At 32.5% G+C, this 19388-nt stretch overlaps 2 protein-coding genes and 1 long non-coding RNA gene across 4 annotated transcripts; 1 reads left to right on the top strand and 2 right to left on the bottom strand.

The window, feature by feature from the left end:
- Positions 1 to 7658, top strand: LOC105130105 (uncharacterized). 2 transcript variants are annotated; one of them, XM_011032452.1, is made up of 9 exons: positions 5 to 1280; positions 2759 to 2888; positions 2989 to 3482; positions 4287 to 4367; positions 4507 to 4611; positions 5413 to 5526; positions 5604 to 5687; positions 5944 to 6015; positions 6971 to 7658. In XM_011032452.1, exons 1-9 carry the CDS (start codon positions 960 to 962, stop codon positions 7232 to 7234), a joined length of 1665 nt encoding a protein of 554 aa, XP_011030754.1. In that variant the 5' UTR covers positions 5 to 959; the 3' UTR covers positions 7235 to 7658. The 2 variants fall into 2 exon arrangements, with proteins under 2 accessions (XP_011030755.1, XP_011030754.1); XM_011032453.1 differs by lacking the exon at positions 5944 to 6015 and having other exon boundaries at positions 1 to 1280.
- Positions 6180 to 6964, bottom strand: LOC105130104 (uncharacterized). The gene is made up of 2 exons (XR_843186.1): positions 6703 to 6964; positions 6180 to 6427 (listed from the first exon to the last, which is right to left on the bottom strand). It is a non-coding gene; the product is annotated as an uncharacterized LOC105130104 (long non-coding RNA).
- Positions 7659 to 7986: 328 nt separating the features above from the next.
- LOC105130103 (putative serine/threonine-protein kinase) lies at positions 7987 to 12003 on the bottom strand. Its single transcript, XM_011032451.1, has 7 exons — positions 11679 to 12003; positions 10809 to 10959; positions 10498 to 10613; positions 10173 to 10383; positions 9700 to 9946; positions 8982 to 9132; positions 7987 to 8736 (listed from the first exon to the last, which is right to left on the bottom strand). Exons 2-7 carry the CDS (start codon positions 10876 to 10878, stop codon positions 8347 to 8349), a joined length of 1185 nt encoding a protein of 394 aa, XP_011030753.1. The 5' UTR covers positions 10879 to 10959; positions 11679 to 12003; the 3' UTR covers positions 7987 to 8346.
- Positions 12004 to 19388: the final 7385 nt, after the last annotated feature.

Here is a 19388-nt window from a genome sequence, read left to right as displayed (position 1 = left end):
ACGACACAAAGCAGAAGGTAAATTCTCTCGTCCTCGATCAGCCCTCTTTCCTTCTCCACTGTAATAATAATAAAAAAAACCAGACCTTTTGGAGCTCATTGTCTCTCCTTTCATGAGCTTTCTCTGCACTTGGTAAAAAAAGTTTAGGGTTCTCTTGTCTCTCTTCACCACCAAAGCCAAAAGGTCTTTATCCTCTCTTGCAAATCCTTCTTTTAAAGACATCATTTTACCTTTTCTTGCCGTCACCCCATTTTTGTGGTCTTTTCTTAGCTTTTAGCACTCTATCATGTGAACCTCACCAAACCCAACTGTACCTAGTTGTTGTTTCTTCTTCTTCTTCTTCTTACTAAAGTCTCAATCTTTCTAGCTATTTTCAAAGTTTTTGGGATCTAATTGGCGTTCTTATGACACCCCAATACAGTTACTGTTAACTTCTAGCTCTTTTCCCCCCCTCTCTTTTGGGTCCTTTTTATTCTCTAGCCTTATTAAGTTAAGTTCAGTCTTAAGAGAGAGGAGACAGATAAAGACATTAGTGTCAAAAATGAAGGAGGAGAATTATTCTGGTTCTTCTTGCTTTTTTGAAAACGATCATGTGAAGCAAAATTTAGTGTTGAGCGTGATAGATTTTAGTGTTTTCTCATGAGGGTCTCTCTCTTTTTCAACTCTCACTGCTAAAAGGAGAACCTTCAATTCACTGGTTTCTATTTGCAACCTCAAGAAACCTGTGAAGCTTCCCTGATCGAGGCTGCTTTTTGGTAGTTTTGGTAGATCAAGCCTCTCTCACTATGGATAGCATTTATTTTTTAGCTTCGCATTGTGTGAGGGGTGGAGTATGTTGGGGTAATATCAATGGAGATATGAACAGACTGTATTATGTGAAGATCTAGATGCTTGTTTGAGTTGTGGGTTGTATTTATTTGTTTTTTTGTGGAGTTGATTATATAGTTACTAGTTTGATAATGGAGGATATTGGGCTGGTTAAGCGAGGGCGGAAATGGCTGCAAACGCAGAAACATGCCTATTGGCTGGCGAAAACTGCAGTGGGGCGTTGGCGGGAAAAGATTGGTGTGTTTATAGAGAGGCATTGGCCTATGGTGTGCAATGGATGTGCAAGATTTGGAAGATTGATGCGTTTATTGTTGATTTATTGGAAAGATTGTGTTGTGAGGGGTTTTAATTCAGTTATCAAATTGGGTTCGGCGGCTTTGCTTCTTATAATGTGGAGTTGCTTTCTTAGTCTCACTTCAATGTCTTCCTTGCTTTATGTACTACTTTGTATGGTATGTTTTCTTATTTTTAGCCATTTAACTTTTCTTGTTGTATGCACCTGTTTCTTTTTCTGATCATGTCGCTATCATTTCTTCTTGTTTTTCCCCTTATTTTTTTGATCCGATTGTTTTGAATCTGCATTTCTGATTCATCATTTTTTGAGTTGTATTTATGGTGTTCGCATTTATTTGTGGCATAATCTAGTTGTGGGTAATTAAACTTGAAAGTCAGGTGGAGGGCGATTAAAATCGTTCATGACAACGTGGAGATCAATTTAGTTTTTGTGCAATGCGAAGTTATGGACTGTCTGCTCTGATGATACCAATGGTGGAGCTAGTTTGTGGACAATTATGGTGTAAGCTCTCATGGGTTTTACATGAAACGAAATTAGCATTAATGAACTGGATCCTGAAAGGCTGAGAACTTGACCATGAATCCAACATGCTAGCCAAATCACCAATTTGGCAAGCAACTCCAGTGATGCAGTATTCAGAACTCTTAAAGACTGAAATTCACCGGAAGAAGAGAGATTATAGGAGAAAAAATTTAAGTTTAAGCACAGTTCTCTATTCTCGGTTAAAAAATAATAATTACTTGTTAAAATTGAAGTCTTAGAGAGGTGTTTGTGCAAATAATGGAGATAACAAGTGATAAATTTAAAATTGTAGTTATAGATAAACCAGCAGTTCCCAGACTGATAAGAACTGTGATCTCCTTTCAGGAAGTCCACAATCCTTAGAAATTCTAGACATTGAATTCAGCAGATAGTGAGAAATTATAATCCAAGGTGTAGAGTTATTGGAAATTTATGTTCATAGGTTTAGTGTCTGAAGCTCCTGATGTCGTAGTGAAATTCATTTATTCTCTTCGGAGAGAATGGTAAAGCTTAATGCTTTGGTGATGTTTTATGTTTACAACCTTCTCATTGGTCTCCTTCAATTGCAAAAGAAAGGGCCTGCTGATAGAGTTGGTCGGGGAGATGATGTTAGCTATCTGGTCTGAGAGACACCTAGCCCTTTAGCTGCCCCTCTTAAAAACCATTACTTAATAAATCTTTCTTGCGCTAAATATGCTGACGACATACTACTGGGAACTGCTGTTGCTGAGAACTGCTACATCATTTAGTTCTAAATTAGCCCACAATCCTCCTCCTTTTTCTTTCCTTTCTTGGGGGAAAATGATAGATGTTAATGCTGTGTTTGTGTATTTTATGTTTGCAACCTTCTTATTGGACCACTTTCAGCCTTTCGATTGCTTCCATGCATTTGCAATTTTGACCATTAGCATTTGTGTTCATTTATAATCATGGATCTCAAACTTATTAAAGCTTATTATGAAAATATCACTATAAAGTTGTTTGAGTTGATAGGATTTCTAGAAATCAACAGGGCCTATAGATACATTGGCCTTGTCAGGGATTACAATTCAAGTGAGTATTTTAAAATTGAAATTTCATTAAATGCCACTGACGGTGGCTTCAATATTTCAGGGAGCTGCGGTAGCTGCTGTTCAGTATTTGGGCTACACTCCTGGACTTTTTATTGTAGGACTGTTTGCTATTTTAATTTTATGGATGTATGCTAACTTTTTGATAACTGGAACATTATTTATAGTTGGAGGTAAGTTTAGTTACTAGTGCAAGTAGATGCTCTTTTTTTCAAATTCTACATATCTGTAGAACTTTTGGGGAATCTAATTCTGTTTGTTATGAAATTGCAGGTTATTTGTTCTCTCAAAATCATGCACAGCTAGTAGTCTTAATGGCGACTATATATGCTATTTATTGTGTGAAAGTTCGAGTTGGATGGCATGGTGTTTTCCTATCAATAAACCTAACATTTTTCTCAAATGATATTTTAAATTTCCTGCTTCAATGGTGTGATAATGTCAGGGAAAGCACCCAATTTGAAGAACATAAGGAAACTGAAACAGTTCTGGAAGATGAGTTTTCTGTGGAATGTGAATTCTCGATTCCTGCTGATGAATCTGAGAAGGTGCAGTCATGCAAATCATCTAGCAAACCAGCTGCAAGCGCATCTGTTGTGAATAACCAAAAAGAGTCTTCTGCTAGAAACATAGTTGTAGAAGAAGAAACAAGCTCAGCTGATGAGATGAAAAGAATATTAGATAGTGGAGGTCATTATGAAGCACTGGGATTTCCTCGCCACAAGCAAATTAATGTTGCAATTTTGAAGAAGGAATACCGGAAAAAGGTAAGTTCCACTTTTGTTCTGAACTGAAATACTAGTAACCGTTTTAATTGATTTGTTCTAGTGTTTTCACTCTGAGAGACCAAAGTGTTCGGGAAAGTTGATCTGGTTGGATCATTTCTCAAAAGTTTTGCATCTTATTGATTGTTCTGTGCAAGTAAAGGAGATACCACAACAATCTCACCAGGTATCTAAAATGGTCACAGTAAACAAAAAGAACCTAAATATCAGAATACTACATTAGGACTCTTAATGTATCACAAAAACCATTATGTTCAGCTTGCAGTAAAAAGGCTTGCCAGAGAGAAAAGTTAGGGGCGGTACAATATCCTGTCATTTTTTGTTACTTAATATTTCATAGAATTCATATCAGACATGCCAGGGACCTGTCCCTTGATTGGCCAAGAAAGCTGCTTGTTGATTTTGCATGGTTGTGTTCATGGCTGGTTAAAATGCCAGTGAGATATTTGAATTGCTGTGCACGGGTGGAACTAGCTTATGCCCTGCCCAAGCTTTGAGGAAGTCTTAAATCATCCTGTTATTACATTTGCCCTCCAATCCCACCCTCCAAAAGAAAAATATATGTTTTCAGGTCCCTCTTGTTTTCATGCTAGCCCTTGTATTTTTAAAATCTAGTTCCGTCTACTAATCTTTATGTTGTGGAGTGGTGTCAGGTTGTTCTTGATGTATAAATCTATTATGTTTGTGTGAATTTAACATTATCCCCCTGCCCCATGGGAAAAGAAAAAGTAGGGGGGATGAGTGAATGGGGTTTCTGATTTTCTCTTTATCCTTTAAAATATGCAGGCCATGCTTGTCCATCCTGATAAAAATATGGGAAGCCCTTTAGCAAGTGAATCATTTAAGAAACTTCAATGTGCTTATGAGGTAAGCATCCTTTGCTGTCCTCTCTCTCTCTCTCTCTCTCTCTCTCTCTCTCAAGAAAGTTAGGGGAGATAAAACATAATAAATGTAAGAATGTGTTGATTTGTGTCTTATTGACTGACCACAAGGATACAATGTCCAGGTTTTGTCTGATTCTGTGAAGAAGAGGGACTATGATGAGCAATTGAGAAAGGAAGAATCTAGGACTAGGAGTGTATGCCAGAAATCCCATAGTACTTCACGTCAGGTAATTTATGTGGTATTGCTTGCCAATGTATTTTTCTGCCTTGTGGTCAATATTTGGATTTTTTTTTTTCCAATTATCATTGATGTGAAATTTCTGACTAAAAGGAAAAAAAAAGAGTAAAAGAATAAAACAACCATTTGTGGAGACTGACTGTTAGTGTTCCCCACATGGAATTTTGTTTTCATGTTCACAGTTCATTGATGCATTTTTATCATGTGCAATGAGTTGTGAATAAGGTCTTTTCATGTTTGGGGAGTCATTGCTTGGTGCAATGGCTTATCTTTGACTTGCCGCCATTGTGGGTTGAAGTTTGATTCCTGAGAGCGATTACTTCATGCAAAATGGTGAAAGTAGGCTTATCCAGATTTCCACCCCAGGACCACGCTTCGATGGAACCAGAACAGGATAATGATATGTGTTTTTGTTTGTGAAAGAATCAATTGAGGTGCAATTTATTACAAACTTGAAAGTATTGTTTACAAGGATTTTTATGTTTCACTTGGCACTTTTGTAGGTTGTTTGTTTCTGAGGTAGAATGGAGATCAAATAATTAAATTGTGAACTCTAGGATCATGAGCTTGCACTAGTTGTAAAATGGCAAGGCATTGTAAGATCGGTCAAAGTAGTAATAGGTGTGTTTAATCTGGGAAACCTGCCTCCTTAGTCCGAGCCCACAAGCTATGTATGGCAGTTATGTGCAGCTGAATGCAGAACTGATTCATATGGTTCTGAGTTAAATCACTGATAATAAATAATATCACTGATTGCGACATTTTCTAATCTTATTACTGTTATAAGCAGGATAATTCAGATTACTGCTCTGAGGAATCGAGGTGGATACAGTGCACCAAGTGTGGCAATTCACATATATGGGTGTGTACTAATAAGAATAAGACCAAGGCAAGATGGTGCCAGGTTGGTTTTCTGATCCTCTTTCCAACTCTATATTTCATCTTTCTAAATTTATAAATTAGAATTAATTTTTGCTTCAGGATTGCCGCCAATATCATCAAGCCAAGGATGGAGATGGATGGGTTGAATATAAAGGCTCATTGATCTTTGATAGGCCTCAGAAGGTACATTCCTCGTGATTTTACTCATTATTTCATCTATGTTTCAGAAAACATGTCTGTTAATTCTTCAGAATAATGTGATCTTATTTTGTGAATGTGGTTTTGGTGATCTGAATGTTCCTTGTGATTACTCATTATTTCATCTGTGTTTCACTAAATATGACAGAATCATCTGATCTTATCTTGTGAATGTGATTTCGGTGATCTGCCATCTGTCAACTATTCATTATGCTAAGCATTTTCAGTTCCTGTTTTTTAGATGGAAATTCCGCGTGCATATGTTTGTGGTGAGAGCAAAATCTTTGATGTGTCGGAATGGGCTATTTGCCAGGTCTGTTGTTCTTTTTTCATGGGCATGTGCTGATTTTGTTTCTTTTCAATATCCCATTTGAACCTTGCTGATCCCATTTGAACCTTGCTGAAGAAAAAAAGAAGTATTACAATTAATGACTACAAAATCAGTTGTGGTAATGACTACGGTGGTTCTGCTCTGTGAAATTTACAGTTCCAAGCTAATTTGCCAATCTGAACTTGGGGCTATATAAGACATTAATTGGGGTGCAGGACAACTTTAGTGGAAGTTGTGGACGGCTGTTTTAGGGCTACAGCTGTGAAATATATCGATCTAGGGGCTGCACTTCATTCATAATATATTTTCATGCAGAAATTGAAAGGATAAAAGCATATTACTAATCATAGACTTGGGCTCTTAAATAAGAAATGTATAACTTTTTTAATTTTCACTAGGAAAGAGAAACCTAAATCTTGTTATTCTTAAATTGCTAGAAAGTATATCTCTTTGCAGGAAAATTACTGAATTTTCTAACTGCCTGTGCAGGCAGCATCAAATAGCCTCGATAAAAACAAAACTGTTGAATCCGAATCCTAGGGTAATGGATTTTTTGAGATAGCTGGTTTTAATTTCTCTGATATGCTTTCTGAAAATTAAAGAGAGAGCAATTAGACATGGCAAAAAAATCAGCCGCTTGCTGCTCTTTCCTCTTTGTTAGATTCCCACCTGGGAGATAGTCAGCTTACAAGATCCTATGATCCAGCAAAGAGTACCTTGCCTTGTTGGCATTATTTCAAACCATTTTCTCATACTGTAGACTTTCGGATAATTTCATTATTTCCTATTTCATTAATGGAAATGATTGATGACCGGATCTTTTAATTCCTCATGGCAGTCGCATCAGTGGTGCCTATAACTTGTACGTTGACTGAATTAATTATAATCAGATTATCAGTTATAATCCAATATTCTAAATCATTAAAACTCTTTACAGGGGATGCAATGCAGGCCCAACACCCATAGGCCAAGCTTCCATGTAAACATGGTTGGCTTGGAGAAGACAAAATGGTCCAACTCAAGCAAATACCCGTGGGATTTGGATGCTGAAATGATGGATGAGAAGGAAGAAGAAGTTGAGGTGTGGCTTCAGCGGGCTTTTGGCCGTTTTTGTGAGACCTCCAAACGTAGAAAGAGTTGGAGTCCTTTTAAGTTGCCCCAAAAGAAAGGGAAGAAGCAATGGCGAAGAGCATCAACTTGAATGAATTCCCATTGCAACCAAATGGAACTGTGCTTTTGTTCCCTTGTTGTGGGGGTGATTGGTTTGGATCGAGATCACCTGTTTCACCAGTGGAATGTGGTTTGGTGATTCCAGCAAAGCCAAATTTGAGGAATTGAGCTGGGTTTTAGAGGCTAAACGAAAAAGGACAGATGGGTTTTACCAGAGTCTGGTGTAATTTTCAAGCTTGTAACATGCTGTTACCTTGCAGCATGCGACTGGTCATAGGTTCTGTCAATGTCAGAATAACCCCCATCCCATCAAAGGAAGAAAAAATCAAGATACATTTTGCACAAGCAGCACATAATGTTAGCCCTTTTTGCACTAATTTTCAATATTTTGTACATATAATTTTCCATTTCAATAAATTTCTCATTTACCTAAGATTCTGCTTTCATGCTGTTTATTTAAGAATGAGAATGAGAATGATCAAAATATTTTTCCCTTTATCATTCAAGAGCTATCTTTGTCAACAAATTATCAATTCTAGATACATTATTCAACAAATTCTCTTTTCACCCTTTACCAATCATCAACTATCATTTCCAAAGGATTGTGAAACACCTAGGACCATAGATGCAACTCATTTGGAATTTGAAAATGTTATGAAATTGCTCACAATTCAAGATTTTTGGTAACTTGATCACATTGGATCAGACAGAGAAACCAGAGGTGTAATTGAGTGAGAGAAGGGAAGTAAATGAGGGAGATGGCGAGGAGACGAGAGAAAAAGAGAGATACCAAACCCTTGTGCAATTATTTATAAACATTACAAGAATTTGTCCATTTACAACAGAATAGCAAAACTGTGTACCTGTGTATATAAGGGATGGTTATAAAATTTACAAGTCTAGTAAAAGAAAATAAAAAAAAATGGAGTAAAATATATGCAATCGGAATTTTTCTCACATTGAAGTTCAAATGCTCCAATCATACATCGCAGTAAAAGCGTCATGGTCGTGCTTGATGAGTGTTGTGATGACAGGATCGAAATTTCCTGCATCTCTGATTTGCAAGATGCCTAAAAGGATGTCGCAGCAGATGCTTTAGTCTTGGAGAGTACTCATGCTTTGAGGTCCATGAAATCCAGAAGTTCAAATGCTCCGACCATAAAACCCGGTCAAAGTTGTAGGAGTTGCGGTTGATGAGTTTTCTGATGACAAGATCGAACTGTCCAGCATCTCTGATCCAGAAAATGCATTAAACGATGTTGTAGCAGATGCTTTGGTGTTGGAGGGTGCTCGTACTTTGAGGTCCATGAAATCAGAAATTAGGCCTGGCTTCGTTATCTTTCTCTCATCAAGGTCCTTCTGGCCAGTCAGCATTCTGACTACGGTAGACATGGAAGGCCGAAGCTTTGGATTATCTTGGGTGCAGAGTAGACCGATTTTTAGAAACCTACAAGCCTCCTCAGCATCAAAGTCACCATCTAATGCCGTATCCACCAGAGCAACCAGCTCCCTTCGCTCATAAAGATCCCAAGCCTGCAACAGTAGAACCAATGATCAAGTCAGCTTGTGGCCCCAAGTGTGAGTTAATCCTGATTGTTGGTTATTTATGTAAATGCATTCTCTACGTCAATGTTGGATGCCAAGAAAAATGATTGGTGACAGCAAGCACCATAATCAAATATTCATAGCTCACACCATCAACTAATAGCATTGACATCTCACTTTTCACATTTCAATTACAATTTTCAAACATGGCAGCAAGGACTCGAGATTCATACCCGTTCTAAGAGGTATTGTTCTGCAACAGGTAATCTTGTGTTTGTGTTATTTCTGCCACAAACAATTTCCACAAGGAGGACGCCAAAACTGTAGAGATCTGCTTTCCGTGTCAATTGCCCCCTTATTGCATACTCTGGTGCCAGGTAACCTCTAAAGCAACAAACAGAGAGGAAAGTTTAGCAGCTAAGCTTATAAAGATAATTCATACTAAAAGTAAGACCCTTCACAGAAGCTGAATAGTGCTTCGTACAGATCCTAAGCTTATAAAAGGGCAGCGTATTGGAAATCTAAACAAGAAAGACAACAACTGAATTTTGGCTCTGCGAATTAACTAATTTACCAAGATTTTCAGGGGGGGCTAGCATTGTGAAAAGGAAACTGCAATGATTCTATATATGTTAAAGAAGTATGGTTAGTCGTTGCATCATTTCAACCAAATCAATATTTCCTATAACCTTTAATGCAAAAGGTAGTATGAAAACTAAATTCATTGACATAGAAGTATTTAGTGTGGGAAAATGGCTATGATGTTGCAAATGCAAACTCACCAACCATTGTACATTTTCCATTTTCAAGGAAAACGAAATGGGTTTAATTTATTCCTTTTTCCCCCCCTCCATATACGTTGTTTGCACAGCATAGCTACATCTTAAATCCAATGACAAGTTGAACATGAAATATTCAACTTCAAACATGTAATAAATCGCAGACACTTACAGTGTTCCAGCCACACGTGTACTGACATGTGTCATGTGGTCAGGTATAAGCCTGGCCAGACCAAAATCTGAAATTTTTGGTGTTAGGTCTTTGTCAAGTAGAATATTGCTTGCTTTGATATCTCTGTGGACAATGCATGGTTTTACTTCATCATGAAGGAAGGCAAGCCCTCTTGCAACCCCAATGCAAATCCTAGTTCGTGTTTTCCAACTAAACTGGATATTATTAATGTGACTGTGACCTCCACCTGAAAGTGAATAGATACTTGAGCACTCAAATGCCATTTGATTCAGGGAATAAAAGCAAGCTTTCTTTAAATCATATGGATTTGTACGCCTATGCATAAATGTTTTACCAATACCAAGTTTACTTCTGGAAATCCAAGTTCAAAAAGCCAGAACTATTTTCCCAGGTATAAACTACTGAAAACAGCCTTGATAAAGACGTTCAAAAGAAGGATATTCAAGAATTACCTAGAAGAGTTTGCGCAAGGCTATTGTTCTCCAGGTAGTTGTAAACTAAAATTCTATGATTTCCTTCAGCACAACAGCCATATAACTTCACTAAATTTTCATGCTCTATCTCCGACATTGTTTTAATCTCTGCTAAGAATTCTGACACCCCTTGTCTCGACTCGGCTGAAAGAACTTTTATAGCAGCTATTTCCCCATGTTTAAGCCGTCCCTGAACATCCACAATCATTTCTTAGGTACCATTCATAATTAAAAGACACAAATGTACCATATAAACTACTGTTATATCATTGACCATGCATTCTAATAACAATCATAAAGTTACCTTGTATACAGAACCGAAACCTCCCTCCCCAACTTTGTTGGCAGTGCTAAAATCTTCAGTGGCATTTCTTAGTTCCTTGTACGAATAGCATTTAACATTTTGAACGTGGCTAAGGTCTGTTCAGAAATAAAACTAATAAGAACCTTCATGCTGACAGAAAAACAAAGATGTGTAGTAAGAGGAAAACTTTATTTCAAGCATATGGAAGCTATGGCCCCATCAAAGCAAGTCTCTCTAGAGGCTTCGCCTGACAAGATACATTTAAATCTGGCCCTGTATAACACACATATCCACACATTTTTTGTATCTACCTTCTTCAACTACACCAAATTGTTGCGGAGTATCTATCCGCCGACCAAATAAGAAAGAAAAACAAGTCATATCTGTTTGCTCTGCCGGTGAACAACCCTTCTATATCAACCGTCACGTGCTTGATATAAACAACTTCCAAGACCAATAAACCTGAATTATCAGAAAAACAATTAGTCTCGGGTACTTAAGCCAGATACCACAGCGATTAAACAGGATCCAGAGACTGAGTAAGCTTTTGCAACGATTATATGGGTACTTAAATCTTTGGACATTTTTAAAAGCCCCCAACACTTAGAGAAGTTCATAAGAGAAGAACAGAAATTACTACAAAAAAACTATCAATACTAGAAACATAGTAGCCGCTAATCATACTTAGACAGAGACTATTAAAGATCAAAGAAGAAAAATGGGTACCATATAAATTAAGTGAAGATGGAGCCTACGAGTTTTATTACAGCTAATGTTTTGTGTGTCATTCATCTAACAATCTCCACAAAAACTGATTTCCTCCCTACCCTTTCTTCTTTTCTCTTATAATTATTTCAACCTTTCCCCCTCTCGTAAGTAGCTGGACAGAACATCATTTGCACTTTTTTGGAGCTAATCATGACTCCCTTTTCACTTTGAAATGAAGAAAAATAACAGAGATTAACATCAAAATCATGAAGAAATCTAAAACTTTTAACTGGGGTTAATTGGAAATGTTGAGTTAGATCACGAATCATTTTCAAAAGAAAGCAATATCAGCGAACTGAAGCATATCAGATAAACACAAGAAACAGATAACCAAAAGGAACAGCAAGATCAAAACAAACAAGAAATTAAATCAAGAAGCTGAAAAAATCATGAAAGAACAAAAGAAAACTCACCTGAACAAAAAAAAGAAAAGTTCAAGAAAGACACAGCATGATTATCCGGGAGAGAGAGATGTATTGAACTGTAAGAGAGAGAGAGAGAGAGAGAGAGAGAGAGAGAAGAAGAAGAACTTTGCTAGTTAATGGTATAGCTTGGGAAATTAAGTCCACGAAAGGCAACCCAACGTTCATTAAATTTAGTTTTCTATGAAACGGAAGAGCTGGCTGACTTATATAACAAAAGCACAGCGTCATTGTCCTTAGAGTTTTCTTTAAACTAAAAAAAAAAAAAAAAGAATAAAAGAAGAAGAAGAAGATGACAGCTGATAACCTTGTACGTCCTATGTACCAGGCGCGTAAATTTACGTGAACTACATTCTCTAACTCTTTAATCTCATGTTTGTTTTTATATTTAATTTTTTATTTAAATTAATATTTTTTTTATATTTTTAAATCAATTTGTTACATTAATATTAAAAATAATTTTTAAAAAATAAAAAATATTATTTTAATACATTTCTAAATAAAAAATAATTATACTTTCAAATACACTCATACCTTGATTTGTTAACTAGGTTTTTTGTTGGGATAAAATAAAAAAATAAAGTTTTTTAATATATTAAATTAATGTTTTTTATTTTTGTAATTTAATTTTGGTGTAGCACATAAAAAAAATTAAAATTTAATAAAAAATATTAGTTAAATCACGACATCAATTATTTGATAACAACTATTTTAACTTTTTTAAACTTAAAAATTAGCTTAGTTAGTAGATACATTAGTTTTTATCAAAATTATGTTAAGCTTTGCAAATTAATTTAGTGACTTGAAGTTTATTTTACATGAGTTTTTAATTCGAACTAATTTATTTTATAAAAAAATCATTTTTTTCGGTAAAATATTTTTTAAAAAATAATTTATAATTTAAATTAACTTAACCGCTCTATAATTTAAATTAACTCAACCACCTTATTATTATTTATTATTAGTGAATGGTTGAATTTTATAATTATAATTTTTATAATCATGAAGATAAAATTCTTGTGATATGAACTTTTGATGTTGGTGATTTACTTTAACAGATTTGATGGGAAAAGATTTAGTGTTTATTTATTTATTTATTTTTATGTTGATTATTTTTTAACAGATTTGATGGGAAAAGATTTAGTGTTTATTTATTTATTTATTTTTATGTTGATTATTTTTTAAAGTATTTTTATTTTAAAATATATTAAAATAATATTTTTTTTATTTTTAAAAATTTATTGTTAATATCAACACATTTAAATAATATAAAAAATTTAAAAATAATTTTAAATATAAAAAATAAATTTTAAACAAATACTATTTTAACGGAATGTGAATCTACATAACCTAAGCACATTTAAAACTGTTAAAGAAAAAAAAGAAAAAAAAAAAAAGAGTAAGCTTCCGAGTTAGACAACGTCATGACTGCGTCAGCTACTCATTTATTGCCGCCTCGTGTGTTGGAATCTCTCGGCACCAACCGTCAACTACGACCGTTTCTTCAACTCCAACAGCCTGCCTAGTCGTCTAGGGCGATGACATTCGCTTTTATATATATATATATAAAAAAACTAAAAATCTGAATATAACATCAAAGATATAATATATTCAATAATTTAAAATATCAAAAAACCGAGAGGGTGAAAGAAAAGGAAGAAAAATTCATCACTATATTAAATTATTAACAAAAATACCTATCATAACTATAAAAATAAAATATATTAGTACTTTAAGCAACATAATTAAAAAATATTTTTAAACAAATGGAAGCTCATCATAGGCACATATCCTATTATATCTTAAATCTAAATTAGTTGAAACAAGATCTAAGTATGAACTCATTGACCCAATTAATTTATATAGCATAATCAAATGGATTCCTACTTCAATTATCATATCTCTTTTATCAACTAGTTTATTAGTTTCTCTTTTATAACCCTCTTAAAATCTACTTTTTTATGAAAAATATTAATTTATATTTTCAAATTCAACTTGTATAACTGATATTATTATAAAAAGAAACATTATAACAGGAAAAAAATTGATTCAACGAGGGAAAAAGATGTAGAAATTAAAAAAAAATATCATTTGATTTATTAATTTTAAAATTTTAAAAAATAAAAAACTATAAGTTTTATTATTGAGTGATAAATTAAAAATTCATGGAAAATTATAGCCTTGACCATGAAATAGAGCACCAACACGCCCTCGTGGATATTGTTTTTTCAATGGAAACAAAGAGCTAATTATCAAACATATATTTCTTTTTTTGTATTTTTGTTGCTTACATTTGAATCAAACTCGTCGGCACCCAAAAACCATTGCTGTCTCATAAAATGTTCCTCTTTTTCTTTGTTCAAGCACTCTCTTACATTTCATAATTTTCCCCGGTGGAATTGAATTTAAATTAATTAACATAATTGTCTAGCTAGATAAGACAAATATATATAAATTCTAAAAGTATGTGGTTCACATGTATCATCACTTCATGTGCTAACTTTGACCCGGTCAAGAAGTTAAAACGTTTTATAGGTTGCCGAGCAACAAGTTCAATGTATCAAGATTATAATAAAGAAAAATACACATAAAATTTTAATTATTTTTCACACTACTACAAATATTTTCTAGTTTAGTATGTCTGTGTTTATAAGTATAATTATAGTTATTTTTTAAAATATTTTTGGCTCAATAATATATCAAAATAACTTTTTTAAAAAAATTATTTTAAAATTAGCATATTAAAATGATATAAAAATATAAATAAAAAATTTAAAAATTAATAAAATATCATTTGAAACACGGATTTGATCTCGCTTTGTAAATATAAATAGGCCATTTCTTCAACACCTTTATTACAAAAACAAAAAAAAATGGAAGAAGGAAATCAATTCAACTTCACGTGTGAACTCATTTATTCAATTGGGATTACTATAAATCTTCATATTCTTCTGTTGGAACACCAAAAAGAAAAAAAATAATCAAGGGTTATTATTTGGTTTGATTGCTGCTTTATTCCTTTAGGGTTGACGGCAATAAAATATGATTTTCCCAGAAAATTCACGTTTTGTCAACGTTTATGATATCACATTTTGGAAGGCCTTATGTGCTTAGATCACAAATGGTCAAGAAAAGCATTCGAAGAAGCATCCTTTGATTAATAATTCCAACCTACCTATAAATATACAAATAAACTACGAAGGGAGGTTTCATGGAAAGGAGATTAAATTGGCTGCTTCAACATTATTACTGCGTGCTTGGTACTATATATTAAATAAAAAAATTATTTTTTTATTTTTAATATTAGAATATTAAAACTATAAAATAAATCTTAAAAACTATCAATTTGATTTTTTTTCATTTCAATTTTTTTTTTAAAAAATATAGAAACAGATAGAAACTCGAACTTTCAAACAGCCACTTGATCGGGATGGAAACATGGATCATCATTCATGTGAAAATATTAAAGTTGACTAGAAAGGCACACTTTTTTAGAATCGTTTCCTTAATTGTCTTATCCACGTATAATTACGTGAATGGACGTTAAGAATTGAAAACTAATATTAAAGATGAAAATATTCATGATCGAAGTTATGAACACACACACTAGAATTCCCATGATGGGCTCTAGATTTTCAAAGAAATGATTAGGTACGAGGACCAAATCGGCCGCATTCTATATAGTTAAATACAGTTTATGGATGCCAAGAGCCACTGCCTATAGATAATTGCTGGGGATCTTTTAATAAGGTCAAGTTGCTCTGCTGATAGACAATTATTTTTGGAATCAAACATTTCTTTTTCAAAATACTCCACTTTTGATGTTAATCATTTTCGGCCCACATAAACAAAAAAAATAAAAAAAGAAAGAAAAGAAAACATACAAAAACAAAAACAAAAAATATTGGAAGAAAATAAAAAATATATATATTAGTGAGTAAGAGTATACCATAACGTTCAAGAAATTGTCAAACACTAGTTAAGAAAGATTAATTATACAAGATTAAAAAATTTAATAATGTATTTTCGATTGATAAAGGTTTTATTAGCAAGGAAAATTCAATTTAATAAAAAAAATTCAAAATTGAATGTTAAATGATTCAATAAGAATTTTTCAAGGTTTATTTGAACTTATTAAAAGCTTTAATTCGAAGAAATTAAAGTATAGGGACCGAATTGTATTTTTTAGGAGTTAATTTGATCAAATTAGAAGCTTATTCAAGTTTAATGGGCAATTAAGAACTTGATTAAAGAAATCAAAAACCAATGATCAAATTGGAAAAGAGGCATAAATATAGGGGTTGAAATTGACCAAATCAGGGGTCAAATTGAAGAAATTAAAAGTTTGTTGTTCAATTAAGGGTTAAATTCAGAACTCAAAACCAAAATGAAAGAAGTGGCCAACTCAAAGGCTAATAATTGAGTTTGGAGGGTTAAATTGCACACAATTAAAAGTTTTTGTGTCAATTAAGAGTGTACATGCCACAATTAAAAAAATATGGATTAAATTGAAACTTTGTTAATTCCCAAATCAAAAACTTTAATTTATAGGGTTTAACCCAGTCGATGCATCGTTCAACTTTTGTTCTTTTTCTTTATTGGTAGTTCATGATGATCAAGTTGACACCTTTTAAGAGCTTGTTATAGAGTTTTAGACCTTCAAAACATGAGATTGTTTTTAAATAAAAGAGAAACATCTTAGTTACAACCCTATTTTCATGAAATTAGATGTTTACATCCTGATTTGTCTATAAAAGTCCCCAACATCTTGTCCTTCATCAACCATCACTCAATTTTTATATTTCAAGTTGATTCAGTTAGCGACTTCAGACACATGAATGCGGAATTACAAACCTCTAAATTGAGTAATGATAGATCTAAATGAAAGGTGTACACCTTCTCTATCAACTTCAGGTGATCTCATGCGACGATGACATTATAATTGCTCTGAAAAGGCCTCGAAAATGGGTAACTTAGTCAGCACTGATAATACAACCATCATGCAAATAATGATTTGGTTTTCATGTGTTCACATATAAAGGTTCTTTAATGAGTTCTTAATATAGGCTTAAAGCATTTCCTTCAAGATCAAGAGATTACAAATGAATTCTAAACCTTTCAAAATCCTTGCAAAACCTTATAAATACACCCCAAGTTTAGAGAAAAAGAAAAAGAAAAGGAAACGAAAAGATAAGAAAAAGAAGAAAAATATAAATAAAAAACATAAATGTAGAGGTCTAAAAGCCTAAAAAAACTATTTCTTAGTTACAAGTCTATGAAAAGCAAAAATTTTCAAAAGAAAAGAGAGTAAAACGAAAAGAGAGTAACTATTCTATGTATACTTTTCTAGTTCAAATAGAGGTTTTTTATGGCCTATTTTTTATTTTTTTATTTACTTTTATTTATATTTATGTTTATAAGCATAGAAAAGATGTTTAAATGCTTAACAAAGAAAAAGTAGTTATTCTAGGTATATTTTTTGGGTCTAAAAGTAGGTCTTTGTGGCCTGTATTTTTATTTTTTTATTCACTTTTGTTTTATATTTATGTTTATAAACATATAAAATAGGTTTAAATACTAAGTAATGTTATATTCATCTCTTTGTTGCTATGTTTTTATTTAACAATGCTTATTTTGAAGTTTTTTGATGTTTTGATACATTAAAGTTGTAGATTAAGCTTTTTTATATATATATAAATAATCTTATTTTAGTTTTTGTTTAATTGAAGCTATGCATGCTAAAACAAAGGTGTTTTTTTCCTTGGGTTTGCTAGGTGTATTAATGTACAAAATTGGTTCAGAAAACTAATTTTGAATCCATGTTGTGTGAACATATAGTCTGTTTTAAGTTTTTTTTTTACATATAGATTTGGTACCTCTTGCTTGATTTTGATATTTTGATTTTTTTTTTTTTAGTTTTTGTAATTCAAACATGTTTATGTATGATATTATGACTTGTTAAAATAAAAAAGCGTGTTTTAGAAACTAAATGGGCCCATTTTTTGGCTTAGCAGTGGTTGCAATTTCTAGGCATAGCTGGGTTTTTATTTTTTCTAGGTTTGGGCAATGTTCTTTATGTTTTTGGGAAGAACATTGCTTCAGCCTTGGATTAAAACTGATTTTGATCAATTTCTTTGCACATACACCTTCCTTATGTTTGATTAACTAATAATCTGATATTTATTTGCATCAATAATATGTTGAAATGGGTTTAATTATAGGGTTTTAGTTTTAAACCGAAATCTATTTTGGTCAAATCTTGATGATTCATTGATAATCAAGTGAATGAACGTAAATTATTGATCTTTTCATGATTTGCAACATATATATGTCTTTGTTTGTTCATATCTAATCTAGTTTGAGAATCATAATGTTGGGTTCATGTTGAATATTCTTTATTTATTTTTCTTGTTCTTCCTAAGAGCATTGCCTTCACTACATGATTTTGACTTGTTTTATTTTATTTATTTGCCCAAAACCATTCCTTATGCATGATTAGCTAATAATCTAGTGTTTATTTGCATTAACAATATGATTTTAATGACTTTTAATTCTTAGGTTTCGGTTCTAAACTTCTAAACTGAAATCTATTTTGATAAAATTGTGATATTTTAATGATACTCAAAGTGATTCGATGTTAGGTTATTGATCCTTGTATGATTTCCAACATGTATGTGCCTTTGTTGTGATCAAATTTGGTTCGATTTGGAACCTAGGAACCTACGTTGCTAGGTTTATTTTAGATTTTCTTTGTTTTTTTTTTGTGTTTAATCCGTTTTGTTCAAGAATATTTGAGGTTTTTTAGGTGTTTAGTCTTTTTTTTTCTTTAGATTTGATTTTGGGTTGTTTTTTAGGTCAAACCAGAATTATGGTTTGGTTTATTGTCGAATATAAAATTTCAGGTCGACCCAATCAGATCGGGTAAAAAAAAGTGGGTCAAAGGGATTTATACCCTTTGACTTGCTATAATTTTTGTTTAAGGGTTTTTGGGTTGAAGGGTGTGTTTGGCAAACACCCTTTAAGCCTCTTTTTGATAGTTTTGTTACAAAGAAAAAAAATGAGTTTTTGCCAAACAAAGCTTAAAAAAATATATCTTCTTTTTTTCTTGTATATGGCTAAAAATCCTAAAGTTACTTAAGTATTTTTCTTATAAAAAATGAAAATGCTTTGACATGTTTAAAAGAATATTGCATGAATTTGATAATAAGTTTATAAATCTTCAGAGAATTTTAGCCTGCATTTCAAAAATATAATAAAATTTTATTATGTTTCTTTTAATATGTAAGATTATGAACTTATATATAAGATATATTATTGATATTAAATAAAAAATAATTTATTTTATGTTTTTATGTTGATATTAAAACAGTTATGTTTTTAATCTAATATGATAAGGACTTCCTTATTAAGAAGAACTTTTCTTAAACTTTAAATAAACTAACTATTAGAAAACACAATATTTTTTTTATTTTATATCAAACAAATAAATAATACATTTTACCTCGAATAAGACATATTAGGAATGTTAATACCTTTTCTTTACACAATTAGTCTCTTCATCCAGACTATAAGATCAGTTATGGTTCATAATAATCAAAATATTAGGTAACAACTTACATTTATTTTTTTTTATTAATAAAAAGTAAGAATTTTTTATTATTTTCATCTATTTTATTCTTAACGATCCTGATCCAGAAGAAT

Source organism: Populus euphratica, unplaced genomic scaffold (genome assembly GCF_000495115.2).
Source record: "Populus euphratica unplaced genomic scaffold, PopEup_1.0 scaffold95.1, whole genome shotgun sequence".
NCBI lineage: Eukaryota > Viridiplantae > Streptophyta > Magnoliopsida > Malpighiales > Salicaceae > Populus > Populus euphratica.
This window is presented reverse-complemented; position numbering and strand designations above follow the sequence as displayed.

Coding starts and splice junctions, on each gene's coding strand:
- LOC105130105 (XM_011032452.1), top strand. CDS start 960: ATGGAGGATATTGGGCTGGTTAAGCGAGGGCGGAAATGGCTGCAAACG. Junction 2,889..2,988: donor AACATTATTTATAGTTGGAG/GTAAGTTTAGTT, acceptor ATGAAATTGCAG/GTTATTTGTTCTCTCAAAAT. Junction 5,527..5,603: donor CCAAGGCAAGATGGTGCCAG/GTTGGTTTTCTG, acceptor TTTTTGCTTCAG/GATTGCCGCCAATATCATCA.
- LOC105130103 (XM_011032451.1), bottom strand. CDS start 10,878: ATGACTTGTTTTTCTTTCTTATTTGGTCGGCGGATAGATACTCCGCAA. Junction 10,614..10,808: donor ATTTGGTGTAGTTGAAGAAG/GTAGATACAAAA, acceptor ATTTCTGAACAG/ACCTTAGCCACGTTCAAAAT. Junction 8,737..8,981: donor AACAATACCTCTTAGAACGG/GTATGAATCTCG, acceptor CTACTGTTGCAG/GCTTGGGATCTTTATGAGCG.